The sequence below is a fragment of the Acipenser ruthenus genome, chromosome 22 (genome assembly GCF_902713425.1).
Source record: "Acipenser ruthenus chromosome 22, fAciRut3.2 maternal haplotype, whole genome shotgun sequence".
NCBI lineage: Eukaryota > Metazoa > Chordata > Actinopteri > Acipenseriformes > Acipenseridae > Acipenser > Acipenser ruthenus.
The window spans coordinates 9,750,001-9,766,950 of NC_081210.1; the positions used below are offsets into that span (position 1 = coordinate 9,750,001).

Here is a 16,950-nt window from a genome sequence, read left to right on the forward strand (position 1 = left end):
AGTTTCTTGGATTACATGATGTTAAATAAAATATTGAAATATTCACATATATATATATATATATATATATATATATATATATATATATATATTGTAACCCGGCCGGCACTCACAGTCGTTCATTTTCCTCTTTAAAAGCAGACCCAGGAAATGGATTTTAAGCGCTGTCGCGCTATATTTAATAAACAAACAACAAAATAAAAACAAACACCTAGCTCTATACTAAAACACATGAACCTAAACTATCTTTCAGGACAGCTAAGCCGTTTACCTGCCAACCAAAAACATACCACACAGGTTTAACACAAAACAAAAAGGTTTTTACACTACCTTTTCTTCTTACACTTGAGCACACTATCAAGATGGCTCCTATACACACCAGCAGCCCTGAACAGACTGGCTGCTTCCTTTAAATACCCTGCACCTGGCTCTAATTTACAATGATAGCCACGTGCAGGGAATAATTGCTACTCAAACAATTAACAAAACATAATTAAACAATAAAACAAAACAATTAAACCATTATAATTATGCAGGGAGGATATTAACCCCCTCCCTGATGTGTTACAATATATATATTGTAACAGATTCGCACTCACTCGGTTCGTTGCCCCTTTAAAAACACGACCCAGCACACAAGAAGTAGATTTTTCCAGCGCTGACGCGCTATTTTTTTAATACACACAAAATAAAACAAAACACAAAACAAAAACCTAACTCCGTCTTGGAGCGCTTACTAAACAGGTACTCCCTGACTACCTCGCAGGACGGCTAAGCCGTTTACCTGTCGCACACACACACACAAAAACCCAACACTTACTTCCCACGACTTTTCAGAAGCAGTGCACCTCATCTGCCTCTCTCTATCCAGCCGTCCCGAGCAGACTGCCTGCTTCCCTTTTAAACCCCCCCCACCTGGATCTAATTCCCCCAATAACGCCCAGGTGAGGATGATAATCAATAATAAAACAATTAAACTAAACAATAAAACAATTAAGAAATCAATTAGCAAATTAAATGAAACAATAAAGCAACACAAATCAAACAAAAAGGTGCATTTTCACATGTTTTTTTTTTCTTTTTTCTTTGCAGGGAGGTTTTAACCCCCTCCCTGCCGTCTCTCACAACCCGCTATATTACAATATATATATATATACAGACGTGCTCAAATTTGTTGGTACCCCTCCACAAAAATCAAAGAATGCACAATTTTCTCTGAAATAACTTGAAACTGACAAAAGTAATTGGAGGACCCATGACCTGCGACTGAGACAGAGCTTTCTGACACTGGGCAGTACGTTTCGCTCCAGAATGCCTTGATATATATATAATATGTATATTATTTTTTAATTTTGTCTCAATCCTAAAATTCAGTAAGACTATAAAATGCATTCTGCGCAGTAGAAAGAATTGTTGTAGCATCACAGCTGGAACAATGTTGCAGTTCGTCTTGTGAGTACTGGGTCTTAACTGTGATTGCTTTTTTTTTTGTGTGTGTCTTACAGGTGATGTCGCCCCATATTTCAAGACAGAGCCGGGGCTGCCTCAAATTCATCTCGAAGGGAACCGTTTGGTTATGACCTGTCTGGCTGAGGGCAGTTGGCCCCTAGAGTTCAAGTGGATTTTAAATGATACAGAGATCACAGCCTTCTCCCCTGAATACAAGTAATGTGTTCTTAAACTCCATAAACCATTTATTAAATATCACCGTATATGGGACCGCGTGGCAGATTCTCAAAGCATAATCGCTTTTAGAGCTATTTTTATTCAGACAGGTGAAAAGAAAAAAAACCACCAGTTACAATTGTAGAGCTACAGTAATCAGAAACACTGCTATCAAGACACATGCAGTAAATTACATGTCTGAGTTGATTATTTCTAGTTTGATAACGTCATTGCGTCATTTGGAGTAAAGAACTTAGAGAAACTAACCCCACCTGTCTGAAAAGACTAGTTGCCTTCAGAACACATTCTGTGCATTAGCATTTGTAAACCTCTTGTAGAAGACCACCAGGTATAGAGGAACATCTTTACAGTACAGTAAAGGTATTATTATTCAGGTAAAACATACAAACCATACAGTGCTGCTCTCGTGGTGCGATTGGATGCTGTTTCACTAGCCTGCAACTGCAAAGGCAGCAACAGCTTACCCGTTTGCAAATGCCAATCTGATCCACAGAATCTGCATGGAAAAAAAAACCAATGGGATTAGTCTACAGTATTTTTCTCCTAAGCAATAGGTTACCTAGCCACTGTATAACTGTAGCCACTGTATGTCCACTGAAATTCGGTTTGGATAAATGGAGGTTTTCCATACCGAATTTGGAACTTCAAGATAAGTGGATTTTGGTTGTGCAATATATCATTTTATATCAAAATCAATATCCTATTCAAGTGGATTTAGCCCAAGGATTAGTAAATGTGTGGGATCTAAACCTGCTGGAATAACAGGCAGGCGAAGCTGAAATGAAAGATATGGATTTCACTGACAGTAATAAAACAAAATGTAAGTTAGTTGAGCAGTGGTGGTAATGGGATTTCAGAATGGGTATGTTTTTATTTTTTGTGCGCTGCAAATTAGACAACACTTCTCATGTGCCTGACAGTTACAAATACCAAAAGCTCAAGGGTTAGCTATTGTAATTGACGTGGGACACTGAAATAGCACATAAATAAATAACAAGTGAATGCGGAAATAATATTTCTAGCTGCCCCTCTTGGTTGACCTGTGCATGACAGATTTCCACGATGAAAAAAAGATGTATAAAAGGAGTAATGATATACTGTAATTAGCTTGAAGTATGACTCTTCCCGTCATTGCATTCAGTACAATGCCTGTCGAAAAGAAGAAACATGTGTAGTTGGGATTTGTGTGTACGTGTGTGTACAAGTTATTAATTGTCATTCATGGCCTAATTCATAGCATCTACAGTAATCCCTTTAATATGAAGCCGCTGGCCAAAACGTTTGTCTACTTGAAAGTTTGACCTTAGTGACACCCTATTGACATCATTGCCGTTTCCAAAACAGGTACAGTAAGTTGACATTCTTAGCTTAGCTCTAGGTGTCTCACCTAGAAAAAAGCACGTCTGCATGTTGTGCAGGGTGAGTCACACAGTCAGGGAAGCACACGTTCACGTCCTGGCTGTGCGAAGTCTCCGGTCTTCGCTGGGGATTCCAAAGGTAGCATCGCATTGGTTCTCGCGCTCCCGCGGGTTAGGGAGGCAAAACCATCAGGGACTGTTACTCCTCATCGCGGTAAAGCAAACCCTGCTGGCCAGGCGCCTAGTGAGCTCAGGCGGACACCGGCAGGGCTGGTCTTTGTTCTCCAGAGACCGGTAGCTTCCTGACATCCGCTCTCGAGCTCCTGGGTATAAAAATGGAAACTGGCTTGGTTGTGGGATCGGAGGATGCCCACTGAACCTTCCATTCTCCCGAGCTGTGTGGGGGGAACAAATAATTGGACATACTAAATTACTAAAATAATTGGGCACTCTAAATTAAATAAAAATAAATAAATAGGAAACTTGACAATTAAAAAATGCTATACAGTAGGGTTGGCAACGCTCCAGGTTTGCTGGCTTCTGCTTCGGTAGCTCAGCTCCAGCCCCAAGCTGGCTCCAGAGCTGAAAGAGACCCCCTGCTCCAGCTCCTGGCTGGCTCCAGAGCTGAAAGAGACCCCCTGCTCCAGCTCCAGGCTGGCTCCAGCAACCTTTGCTCACTCCGGAGCCGCTCCGGTGCAGCTCCACACTGCTGCTCCAGCTCCATCTGCTTTTACCTAGCTCCAGCTCCAGAGTCACAAAACATGGATGGTGTCATTATTTATAAAGTTTTTTTTTTAATTGATGTTTCTTGGCTATAAATATTCCAAAATGATTACATGTGTGTTTTGAGTAAAAGAGATAAGAATACAGAAATCTGTTTTTAAAGCTTCACTTTATTTTCATGTGCACCTTTTATAGGTACCTGTTTGACAAAATCAGCATATTTACAACATAAAAAAAATATCTGTTTAACCATTCAAACATAACAAAGTAGAAAATAGCATAATAAATGTAGAGAAACAAAAAACAGAAAATACTAGAGAAAGGGACATATTTATATGAGATTATTAATTGGAAATACTAACACAACATATTAAACGTAAACATTTTTTTTCCATTTAGTTTGACCTATTATTTTTGTAAACTCATGTTCAATTATGATGCCTTCTAGCAGTTACTCCCTTTGTCTGACAGTGACTTTTTCCAGTTTGCCCTTTCTCTGTCCTTACTCAAGGATAGGTTATGGTTTATCAGAATGATTTTTTCAACATTTGCAGAATTCAGTCTTGTTCTCCAATCTGTTATTAGGTCCCCTGCTTGGAGAACAGTCTTTCACTTTGCACTGATGTTGCAGGCACACAAAAAGAAACAACGTGAAAGCTGTGTATGGCAAGCCGAATTATCATTTAGCGATATCTCAAATTCATTTAACGATATCTCTAAATATTTAAAGATAGCTCTAAATCATTTCTAGATATCTCTAAATATTTGAAGATATCGTTAAATATTTAAAGATATCTCTGTCATTTTGAGATATATAAAATACATTTACAGATATCTTAAACTGATTTACAGATATCTCTAAATGGAGCTTTAAATTAGATATCTAAAATGCATTTTGAGATATCTTTAAATCATTTAAAGAAATATCTAAATGTTTTTAACACATCTTTAAATCATTTAAAGATATATGAAATTCAATTCAAGATATCTTAAAATGACCTCCTGTTCATTTAGAGATATCTTTAAATAATTTAAGATATCCAAAAATAACTTCCTGTTTATTAGAGCTATCTCCAAATCATTTGCAGATATCTTGAAATAACTTCCTGTTTATTTCAAAATATTTGTAAATCATTTGAAGATATCTTGAAATCATTTAGAGATCTTGAAATGAACAGGAAGTCATTTAGAGATATCTCTAAATCATTTGAAGATATATCTAAATAACCTCCTGTTCATTTGGAGATATCTCTAAATGGACCAGAAGTCCATTCAAAACATAGAAAATTTTTACAGGAAGTCATTTTGATATATCTCTAAATAACTTCCTGTTTATTTAGAGATATCTCTAAATCATTTTAAGATATCTTCAAATGAAGAGGAAGCCATTTCAAGATATCTTGAAATGACTTCCTGTGAAAATGTTTTGAATGGACTTCCTGTCCATTTAGCGATATCTCCAAATGATCAGGAAGTTATTTAGAGATATCTTTAAATAATATGGAGATATCTCTAAATGAAAAGGAAGTTATTTCAAGATATCTTAAAATGATTTAAAGATATCTCTGGTTTCAGGCCTGGTTCCTGCTGTCCTCTGAAAAAACCCTCCCTTGACCTGGCTGTCTTATCTAACTTACATCCCATATCCAATATTCCTTTTCTCTCCGAAACTCTTGAAAGGTCTGTAGCCTCTTCTCTTTAACATCTACATGCTCCCTTGGTCACCTCATCCGCCAACATAGCCTCATGTTTCACTACTATGCAGATGACACCCAGCTCTACCTAAAAATACACCCTGGATGTCCCTCTGCTATGGTCCGGCTCTCAGCTTGCATCCAAGACACAGAGGCCTGGATGTCTGCCAATTTTCTTCAGCTCAACACTAACAAATCTGAACTTCTTCAAGTAGGATCAAAAACTCAACTCTAGAATCTCAGTATTGCTTCCTTGAACCTTGGAAACTGTCTGCTGCTGCCTTCCCCCACTGTATGAAACCTTGATGTACTTCTGGATAGTAACCTCTCCTTTGATGCCCAAATCCCCTCTGTAGTCAAAATTCTCCTGCTTGCCTAAAAGGCCCTTCATCACACAGGTCCAAAGTATCTCTCCAACCTGCTGACCCGCTATGTCCCTGCACGCAATTTGACTCTGGCTTGCTTGTTATACCCAAGCAAAAGTGCACCACACTTGCAGAGCGCTCTTTTAGCTTCATGGCCCCGACTCTCTGGAACTCTCTCCCAGTTTTAGTGCGTACAGCTCCCACAGTCGCTCACTTCAAATCAACTCTCAAGACCCACTTGTTCTCTCTTGCTTTGAATGCTCTTTAAGCCTGATATCTGTTATTAGCTGTTGTCTAAACTGCTATTTCAGGTTTTTAACTCCATCTTATTAGTATGATTCTGTGTGACACATGCATCCACAATGTTTAGAATTCACTTCCTAGCCCTGTATTTAATGTAATATGCCTGTATTTAATGTATTTGCTTTTTTTTACTGATTGTATTTAATGTACTATGCATTGTTCCTCACTATCTTGTAAAGCGCTTTGTGATGGTGGTCCACTAAAAGGCGCTATGTAAAATAAAGACTGATTGACTGATATCTTCAAGTGATTTAGAGATATCTTTAAAATGTTTTCATTTTAAGATCTCTCTAAATTACAGTTTGGCGTACCATGCTAGCAAAATCCATCTGTAAATCAATTTGAGATGTCATCATTTCATTTTTAGATATCTCTAATTGATTTACAAATATCTTAAAATTAATTTTAGATATCTTAAAAACTGCACAGTTCAAGATATCTCAGATGTACGTGCTCTCTTGGGTGGAACTGGATCACTTTCAGCAGGTCCACACAGAACAGACAAGCCTTTGGTCACAGCTTCTTTTTGCTTGTTGTCGAACAGAGGAAGGTTGATATCTGACAATCAAGGTCATTCTCTTGCTTTATAACCTTGTTGAGATTTGACTCAAAAGATAGTCTTTCATCTTCAAGCCAGATTCAGATTTAGTTTCAAGCTTTCCAAGTGCTCTGTGAATTCCAACCACTGTAGGGACAATGAGAGATGCAGTTGGATACTTTGCTCCAGAGAGAGTTGTGGTGGCTTCCTGGAATGGCTTAAGCATCTCTCACACTTTTTCTAGGAGCATAGTGCTAGTCTCTTCGGTTTCACAGCTGCAATCTCTAATTGTTCTGCTTGCTGGACCACTTTTTCAATCATTGGCAAGCTAGAGTTCCATTTGCAATCCCTTGGAATTTTCTGTGGTTCAGATCCAGTTTCAGTCAGATACACCTTATCATAAGCATGCCAAACACTCAGTGACTTCTTCAAAAGGGTAGCTATGGACCGACATCTTCCAATCACTGAAGATATTTATTTGACTGAAACTTGCTTTCCTTCCCTAGGAAAAATAATTTGCTGTAGGCAGAGGTGTAAGCTGTGTGCCAAACAAGAGCGATGTTTCTTCAGGAGACTGCAGGCACATACAACATTGACACCACTTGCTTTAAGTTAAAGGAGTACAGCACATTTTGCACAGAGGAGGCAATGTTCTCCCCAGCATGGGACTCATCAGCAGGAAAGCAGCCAATGTATTTTACAGTTAAATTCCACTAATTGGTCAACAAAGTGGCATGTCATTGCAAGAAACTGCTTCTGATTTTTGGTACAGGTCCACAGATCAAAAGTAATGGCAGCATGTAATGTAGACATTTGTTCTTGTTTTAAAGTACCCACAATGCTGAGTATGCATTGCTCAACAGTGTCCTGGAAACTGTTTTTCTTGAGGGTGGTTGGTATCCTGGACAAAGCAGGTTCAGGATCTTTCTGAAAAGATGAAAGTTCCCATCGTTGTGCCTCAGCCATGTTGATATGGAAAATACTGAGGTTGTACTGGTGCAAAATGTTAACCTGGAGCACCTGGGGGTGGGGGCTAATGGGATTGTCCACTCAAAAGTTGAAAAACGGGTTTCTCATCTTAAGTAAACAAGCAGTGAAGTTGTGTGTGGAGTCAGGTGATTTTTGGGTTGGACAGACAGGCCTTATCTTTATTTCTGTGGCAATTCAGGTGCAGGGGGCCCCATGACTCCAACATATGACCTTAACTCCCTGGCAACCAACTTTTGGCCAATCAAAAGTCAGGACATAATTTCTGAAAACAGATTGTTGTAAAATGAGGTGATTTCAGGCAGAGCAAGGGTTTGGTTAAAATGACATCATTTGAAAATACTTAAAAGAGTGTAGAGTGAAAATAGACTTGCCTTCTTTTGCAAGTGTTTTACAAGAGATGTGCACTGAGATGATATAATCAGTTCTGGAACTAAGAAAGGGAAGGTGTCATAAGATTGAAATAAATAAAAATAATGTGTTATTTACTAATAGCTGGTGTGAGAACTGCTTTTAATTCATCACCTCCAACACATAACAATACCTATGGAGTTACATATTCTGTTAATTCAAGTAAACTGGACTTAATAATATATCAGAGTGTTTAATGTAAGGTAGGGGAGAGTGGAGCAGCTCCAGGACCTCCGCTCCGACACCAGCTCTGCTCCGGCTCCGGGTCTTAAAGTTGACTCCGGACTCCGGTGCCGGAGCACGGCCAACCTATACAGCAGTTAAGAAATAACGTTTCATATTGAAAACAACTGAAAGAGTTAAAAGTAGTCTTTCGATAATAATACAACATAAAAAACAAAGGAAGTTAAAGTCACCAACTGCGGGTGACATTTTAAAACAATTTTCCCAAGTTGCTTAAATTGCTTGAAAATGTCACATTGTGTAGCTTTAACGTCGTCCCTGGAAACCACTGCATTTGAAAATTAGAGGCTCGTGTTGACAGTACAAAGTGATGATTCTCAGCTTGTACTTGAGGGGATTGTTACCAAGCAATGCCAAAGGTTGTTGATAATGGATAAAGGATTAACTGCACTCAATTATAATGATGCACCTGTAACTGAACTCAGTTTTCGGCTCAAACTCTTTTATATATATTTGTTCGAATATATAATATAATCCTTCACTTTGGTATTTATATAAAGAGGTCTGACTTATGGAGAATAATAATTACAGGATTAAAAGATTAATAGCTTTCTGGAAAATCACTTTTAGATTTTTTTTTTCTTACTTAAATAATTACTTCATTTCTATTTAAAAAAAAACATTATAATTAAGAAGTGTCGTCTTTTGAACCAGAGGGGATATGTGTTTTTGTTAATATTTGCATAATGAAAGAGCCCTATAACAATTGTTCAGATAATATTTAATGCGTAATAGTCCGCTATCCATCGATTTTAATGTTCAGGTTGACTGGTCAAACTGTATAAATAAATGGGGTAGATTTCCGTACTTCAGAAGGTTGAGTTTAAATCCGTTAATCTTATGGTAATGGATAAAGAAGTGCAAACCAGGTTAAGCCTTGAAAGGACTATAAAGCAATAATATAAAATTATATTTGAAGTATCTTCACTTAGAGCAAGGATGTAAAAAAAAAATAAAATACATTATCGCCTGGTAATGGTAATCGTCTGTCTAATATTGGTGGGTTTCATTTATTTGTGAAATAGTTCCACATATGGGAACTTGTGAACTTGTGATGCTTTCTGTTTTTTGTTTTGTTTTGTTTATTTGGGCTAAGGTGATTCAGTAACATTATCGCTGTAGAGGACAGTTTTTTGTACAGAACCTTCCATCTTTATTTGCTGCACCAGTTTGGCAGAAGAAGCTAAATGGCTCATCAGTAGTTTAGAGTGAGGTGACAACATTCTCAGACAACGGTAGACTCTTGATAGGAGGCATCCAGTTTTCAAGCAAGGCTAGAACCATCATGTTGCAGCACTGTGTAGTTGATGTGTTGACACAGTTCAGTCAGTTCTTTGAAAGGTTTGTATGAACCCTTTGAAGAGATTAATTTCAAGCACTAGAAAAATATTATGTCAACCACTGTTATTATCATCCATACAATATGCTGGCTATGTCACTCATAGGTAACCTATTGCAAACAAAGGCATACTTCACACAAAACACATATTTTATTGCTTGTCACCCGAGCTGGTTCTATATTGGTTTGCGATTTAATTTTTGCAGTTGTATGCACAAAACCAAGAGTGGTGGACTCGACTTTCAAATACTGCTGCCCCTTCCGAAACTATAAAATGAATCAAAGGTAGAAAACCTTGCAATACCGTTTAACCGAAACTAGCATGTAGTATAATGCTTGTTCTTCTTTAAGTTAGTTAAACTCACAATCGAGGTGTAGCACTTGTCCTGTTTCCTCAATCCAAATCTTTTGGGCCAGCTGTCATGGCTCTTCCAGTACTGCTCAGCACATCAATAGGTGTTAGACACACACGCACTGTGACACCCGAAAGATAAATAGAAGTGATAGAAAGAGTATTAAAAGTTGGCTCTGTCTGGCAAACCTTTATTGACTGGGATTCCCAACATATATGTATTGCTTGCAGTAGTTATTTGCTGAAAGGAAAAGTAATGTAATTAGTATATTGTGTACTGTATTTCCTTTTTTAAACAAAGCATGCCATATGACAAATATAAATGGCAATTAGCACTAATACTGTACATACTAAAGTGTGCCAGACTGCTTAGCACAAGGACGTTCCTGTTCTATTTTAAACTGCTGTTGAGGGCAGACTACTATAGAGGGTGGTTCATTGTGAACCTTGAAAACATACAGTAAGTCAAGTTCAAGTACTATCACTTCTGTGTAAAACATAGCTGGTACTGCAGGTAATACATTAGATGTTAAATACAGGAGTTTCCAATACTGTTATTTCTAATCCACAAAAGTAGCTCTCTAAGAACCTGAAGGTTGGTATACAGGATCTGTTTCTGTTGGGTGATCTTTCCCTTGACATCCTGTATGAAATGGCTACCTGGCAGCCATCTTGTAAGTCGGTTCATGGTAACGATTCCCTGTAATGGCTGAATGGAAACTGCAATAGGTTATTAGTATATTTCTCATTTCTATTTGAATTGTTAGGCAGTAGCTGTTAAGCAAGCACTCCATCGTGTAGATATAAGAAGAAAAAATAAGTTAAGAGGCAGTCTGTTTGGTTGGCACTATTGTAACATTCAATTGAAAATGACAAAAGAAATCAATGTGCAGTGCTTATGTGTTAACACATTTACTTACTGTATTTTATCCCGTTGAGTTAAGAAACTGCTAAAGCTTTTGAAACAATGTTTTTTTTTAATTGGGGAAAAAGGGAATGTCTCACACACTTTTCTCTCTGGATTTATCCCCAGGTACATTATTCCATTTCTACAGCGCTCGAATGCTGGGTTTTACCAGTGTGTGGTGAGGAACAGGATGGGTGCACTGATGCAGAAGAAGGCAGAAGTACAAGTAGCATGTAAGTGTGAATAGAGGAGATCATGTGCGATCAGTTCCTTATTCCATGAGAAATATGATGTGAGAGACCCGTCTCTGCATTTCCCTGTATAATATCCTTTCTGTACAGTCAGTCACAGCTGATATAATCCGACACAGGCATGTATTACAGTGGCTGTCCTTTGCATACAGTATTCAGAGTGAGCATGAGTATCTCTTAATTGCTTTTGCTTGCTAGCTTAGCTGATTTGAAGCAGTTGAACAAAGCAATCATCTGCTAAGCAGAGACTGTATACCAACATTTTTTTATTTATTTTTTTAATTAACATAGCTGCTACTGACAGAAATAGACAGTATTCAATCTAAGATAAGCTAGTACCAGTAGGTATTCGAGTTGGTGAAGGGAGAGAAGAGTAAATCCCTTGATTTTCTTCTTCTTAGATATGGGTAACTTTGTGGAGGGAGACCAAAAAAAGACTGTGTCTCAAGGCAAGGCGGCAGTACTGAACTCCCCAGTGGTCAGCAGCTACCCCCGTCCTGAGGTGACATGGTTCAGGGACGGGTATAAGATAATCCCCAGCGGCAGGATGTGAGTATGACCTAATGTAATTACTAATGTAATCATGCAAGTCTTGGGAGAGCCATTCTAAGTCATCTCACAGCACTGGAGCCACTGGTTATTATGATGTGATCAAGTCTGTTCTCCCTTGCATTCAGCTTTCATCTATTTTGCTGTAATTGCCTCAGAAGCTTATGAACTTGCTTTATTAACAACGTACGTATAGGAGAGGTTGGTTTTTTTTTCAGGAAATTGCCCTTAATTGGCAGACCTCTACTTACATTGCCTAATAATTAGAAAGTGGTTTGTGCCTTATTGTTACAGAAGCAAACAGCCTCAGTAAATGCACATGAAAGGACAAAGGCTACATATGCACATTACAAAGGGAGCGTTGGCATCGTTTGCAATGTGTTTTCTTTTCCTTGTCATAAAAAATGCAATTAACGTTGATTCCCAACCGTCCTTTAATCTTGGCATGGTAGTTTTTCATTCTCTTTTTTTTTCTAATTAACAGCTCTCCCACATAGCACACCTGCCACGGCAGGTCTAATTCTGCGTTATTGTTAAGTGCTTTTCCTTTTTGAGAGGCAGTGAATCAAAGCTAGGCCTTATCTTTACAATGATTAAAAAACGTTTCTAAACAAAGTTTTAGCGGCTTTAGCGGAAGCTAGGTGCGATGGATTTAGTTCTGAAAAAGAAAAGAAATGCCACAGCGCAGCCAAGTTTCAATTGGAAACAAGCAAGAAAGAAAAGAGTTTTCTAATGTGAAATGCTATTCATACTGGTGTTGTGTCAGGGTCAAATTATGTAGGTAACCTTTCTATCCTCCTGTAGGAGCAGTAGTAGGAACTGTTGTGTGTTGATACGGGGTGGTTATAAAGCACTGATGCTGTGGAAAAATATTTCGCCACAGAACAATGAAACGCACAGATGGGAGAACCCAACAACAGAACGACATGCTACCTGACAGCGAGTAGCTAATGCCACCATTCGTCTTCCACCATCAAGATAACATTAAAAACAACAGATGACAGCATTTTACACAGACACAGGCACACTTCTTGTCAAATGTAGCACTCCAAAGTGTTCCAAGTGACTTTATAATCACCCTAAACATTCACTTTGGAATGTCAGACCTACACCAGGATCTCATAATAAATGTCCCAAACAAGATATGTTGCTTTATTGTTTGGGTAATCTGCTGTCAGTCAGCGCTTTTCATTGCCAGATAGCACACAGATCAAAACTTGTCCTTTATTTTTCACTGTCGTCTTCCAGTTGCTGAATTGATATGACAGGAGTATGATGACACTGGGTTGTATCTAAGGTAACATTTCTTCTCTGTTGCATTGTTTCAATGTTCCACCTCTCAAGAGTCCTGCTCCCCACAGCAAAAAGCACTAAATGTGTCTCACATTGGCCTTCTGACTGCAACAGAATCTCAATAGGTGTGGACCACTGTCAATTAATACTGACTTAATTCAGTGGCCTTTAACACTGAGAATACTAGACCAAGACACAGATCGTACAGTATGTTAGAGCAGGAAAGGCAAGTGTAGCCTGAAGCTGTTCATTTCTCAAAACTGGCCTAGGTTCAGGATAGTTCCCGACACATAAAGGCGCTCAGGGTTTACCGTACTGAGGCAGCGGCATTGACCCGTGACCTCAGTGAAGAGAGGAGGACAACCACAGGTACCCATAAGACCCACAGACAAACATACACTGTAATTGCAGCATTAGGTATGATACCACAATTTAAAGGGTACACAAGGACCTTTTTATTTTATTGTGTTACATGTTCCCATGTGTGTATTGTTTTAATTTTTTTTTTTTTTTTTTTTACATTTTTACCACTTTTTTAAACTTTTAAATTGGGACATGGGAAAATGTAACATAATAGAATAAAAAGGTCCTTATATACCCTTGCCTGAGCTGTTGTGACCAAAGGAACAGGGCAATCCGTTTTAGTTGGCTAAACAGCTGCAGCAGCTGGAAATATAGAATCTCACTGAATTTAGTAAAATGGGTTATACATAGCAATTTATATAGGATGATTAAATGAACAGCCCTGGCAGACGTGCAGATTAATTATAAGGGACTATACTGCAAGAGATCAATAGCCATTTAGAGTAACATGAAGGGCCACAAATCAATCCACTGGCGGCCGATGACAGATCCCTTAGTTAATTATTTTGAAAGTACAGGCAAAAAACCTAATATATTTATCATTAAATTTGGGAATAATTGATGTAGCACAGGTTTAATCCACTACAGTAGGTATTGGTTTGCATTAGGAGGTCGTGCATGATCAGCCCTATATGCTGTAAACCAGAAGATGTATTCTGACTGTGTGGTTCTGGGTTTCCACATGTGCTCCTGCAACTGCGGTTCGAAAGCAGAGTCTAAAGTAGCTGTATTTTCTTTCAATATACGTTAACCATTTTAGCAAACTATATTGCATTTATATATATATATATATATATATATATATATATATATATATATATATATATATATATATATATATATAAAGGGGTTGTAGACATGTGTGCCACTGTATCAACTTTAACTAGTTAAAATCTATATTTTGCTCTCTTAAAAAAAAAGTTTGGCCTTAATAACAGCATCCCATATAAGAAACATTTTTCTTATATTCATGCTTGATCTCCTCCCAGTTGTATGAGTGGTGACATACAGTAAGTCTGTCGATTATGGGGGGTTGCAGGGAAAGTCATCCTCCACATACTGTTTCTCCTGTAAAGACTGGAGCATGTGGTGGATTGTGTCATGTGGCAGATTCATCCTTGTCCAGATGGCTCTGCATGTCTCTAGAGTATGTGTTAGATGATATTCTTTATGAAGCTATTGATCCGGAAAAGATTACCACTCTGATTGAAACAATCACATGCCCCCAGTCCCCCACCCACCCCTCTACAGTACATGCAACTGTTGCTGCGGAGCTCCATTATGGTTTCACCCAAATATCACAAACGTTGATCTGCCAGATTGTATCTGAAATCATTTTATTTTTGTCTCCTGAAAGAATCTGCTTTTGTGGGCAGCAGTGTGGAGTAGTGGTTAGGGCTCTGGACTTTTGACCGGAGGGTCGTGGGTTCAATCCCAGGTGGGGGACACTGCTGCTGTACCCTTGAGCAAGGTACTAGCAAGGAGCAATTTAGGTAGCAAGGTACCTAAATTGCTCCAGTAAAAACCTAACTGTATAAATGGGTAATTGTATGTAAAAAAATAATGTGATATCTGTATAATGTGAAATAATGTGATATCTTGTAACAATTGTAAGTCGCCCTGGATAAGTGTGTCTGCTAAGAAATAAATAATAATAATAATAATAAATATGTAAGTCACCCTATCCATTAACTTTTTTGTCGTTGTTTTTTTTTTGTTGGAGAAAAAGCCAGCCTTGTCTATATTGCAGAGCCTCTGGCTGGATCTTGGTAGTTAAATTGCCCTTATTCTGCAGCAGAACAGTATTTACAGTGAGAAGGCCCTGTGAGGTAATCAGCAAACTGCTTCAAATACAATTTCAATGAATTTAAATGCCAATAAACCCAGGGAGAATGAGGATTATTTAAAGTTATGTAAAGTATGGCTTTAATTATGAATTAATTCAGTATGGCAGCTCATTTGCACAGTATTGTCAGTGGGCTTCCCTCGTCCCTCATTTTTAAAGGACTAAGGGTGTGTTCACACTGGGTCCGTTTAGAGAGGTCTGTACTCGTACGGTTCGGTAGCTTTGGTGTGAAGTGTGAACAACAAAGTCCGCTTGGGAAACGAACAGTACTGAGTCCACCTAAAGAGGTGGTCTCGGCCCGTTTGGCAAACGAGTCTGGTTCGCTTGCTCAACCTCAATGTGAATAACAGCTGGACTTTGTCCTTCTGCACATAGGAAAGAACTATATAAGGTAACCTGACTCTGAAGTAAACATTTCGCGTGTAGTTGACAGTTCATATTCTAAGGAAACAAGTCGAGCAAAAAACAAAAAATATCATTGGTAAACTACATTAGTGTTACCAGACATTCCTTGAAAACTGGGGTTGTCACAGTTTCAGCCTTAATTTGTTGTCCTGGTCGGAAGCAGTAAAATTGTTAATCATCCCAATTTTGTTATTGTATTTTGTATTTTTTTTATTAAGTACAAAACTGCATCAGTGTGCTCTACAAGTTAATAGCCATTCAAAAATAAAATAAACAATTATATGGATTATTCTTATTAGGAGTGTATACCGTAGGTTTAAATGGTAATTTAAATCTATTTTTTAAATCTGGCTTTTTGTACATTTAACATGTGTTGACTAGATGGCAATATAAACAAAATAATGAGCTGTTATGATCTGCAATAAATACACCCAATATTTAATTTTTAAACTATTATTGTGTTATTATATACTGTTGTTTTAATGGCTTAAGTGAATTGAAGAAAAAAAATCTGGACAGTGAGAAACTGAAGCTCTGACAAGAATGTGGTCAGACACCAAAATCCAAACCGAACGACAAAACTCACAAAAATAGTAAAATATATTCAGTCTTTTCTTAAATTATTTAGTGTAATGCCGACAGTAGGAGAACCGTGCAGAATTGCGTAAACTGCATTATTCTCCTACTGTAGACATTCAATACATGTATTAATTAAATTAGCAAAGTGCTCCCCCGGTGCTTTCTTCCACAGCAATATGTAAGAATCTAAAACACGCTATATTAAAAACTGGAGCAACCGTCTTTCAATATACCTGTAAACATCCAGTTCACACACCATATAAACGAACCAGAGGACACTCTTTCTATAGCGGCCTCTGGGGATGGGGCCTCCTTCTCCTCTGACATGCAGATAGGAGGGGAGCTCAGTGTCGGCACTGATGGGACGTGCTGCAGCTTTCCTTCAGGTCCCCTGGATGCCAGCGACAGAACCACGCTGGTCCGTGTTCGCTCTTAAAGGTTCCCAGCCTTCCCAGGCTTCATGGAGGAGGTACGCTCCTCCTGGGATCGTCCGGCCTCAGTTCCTAGCATGCTGAATCAGGCCCCTCCACCTGCCCCTCTAGAAGGCGTGGAAAAGCTGGGCCTAGCGGGGTTCCCCCTGGTAGACTCCACCATCGCGGCCCTGGTTTAGGCCCCGCTGGTGGGTGGGTTGGCCAGAGACCCGGTGTGACCATACCCACAGTGCAGGATGACGGAAATGCACCTCAAGCAGGCGTAAGCAGCGGGGGCGGAGGTAACTTGCCCGTTAAACACGGCAAGCGTACTGACGGCCTGTATGG

General features: G+C 38.7%; 1 protein-coding gene across 1 annotated transcript in view; it reads left to right on the plus strand.

The window, feature by feature from the left end:
* Positions 1 to 16,950, plus strand: part of LOC117431182 (protein sidekick-1-like) — a 368,061-nt gene that overhangs the window by 162,053 nt on the left and 189,058 nt on the right. Inside the window, exons 2-4 of the mRNA XM_034051879.3 lie at positions 1,506 to 1,665; positions 11,033 to 11,139; positions 11,559 to 11,706. Of these exons, the coding sequence (XP_033907770.3) occupies positions 1,506 to 1,665; positions 11,033 to 11,139; positions 11,559 to 11,706 (415 nt within the window). The remainder of the gene's footprint in view (positions 1 to 1,505; positions 1,666 to 11,032; positions 11,140 to 11,558; positions 11,707 to 16,950) is intronic.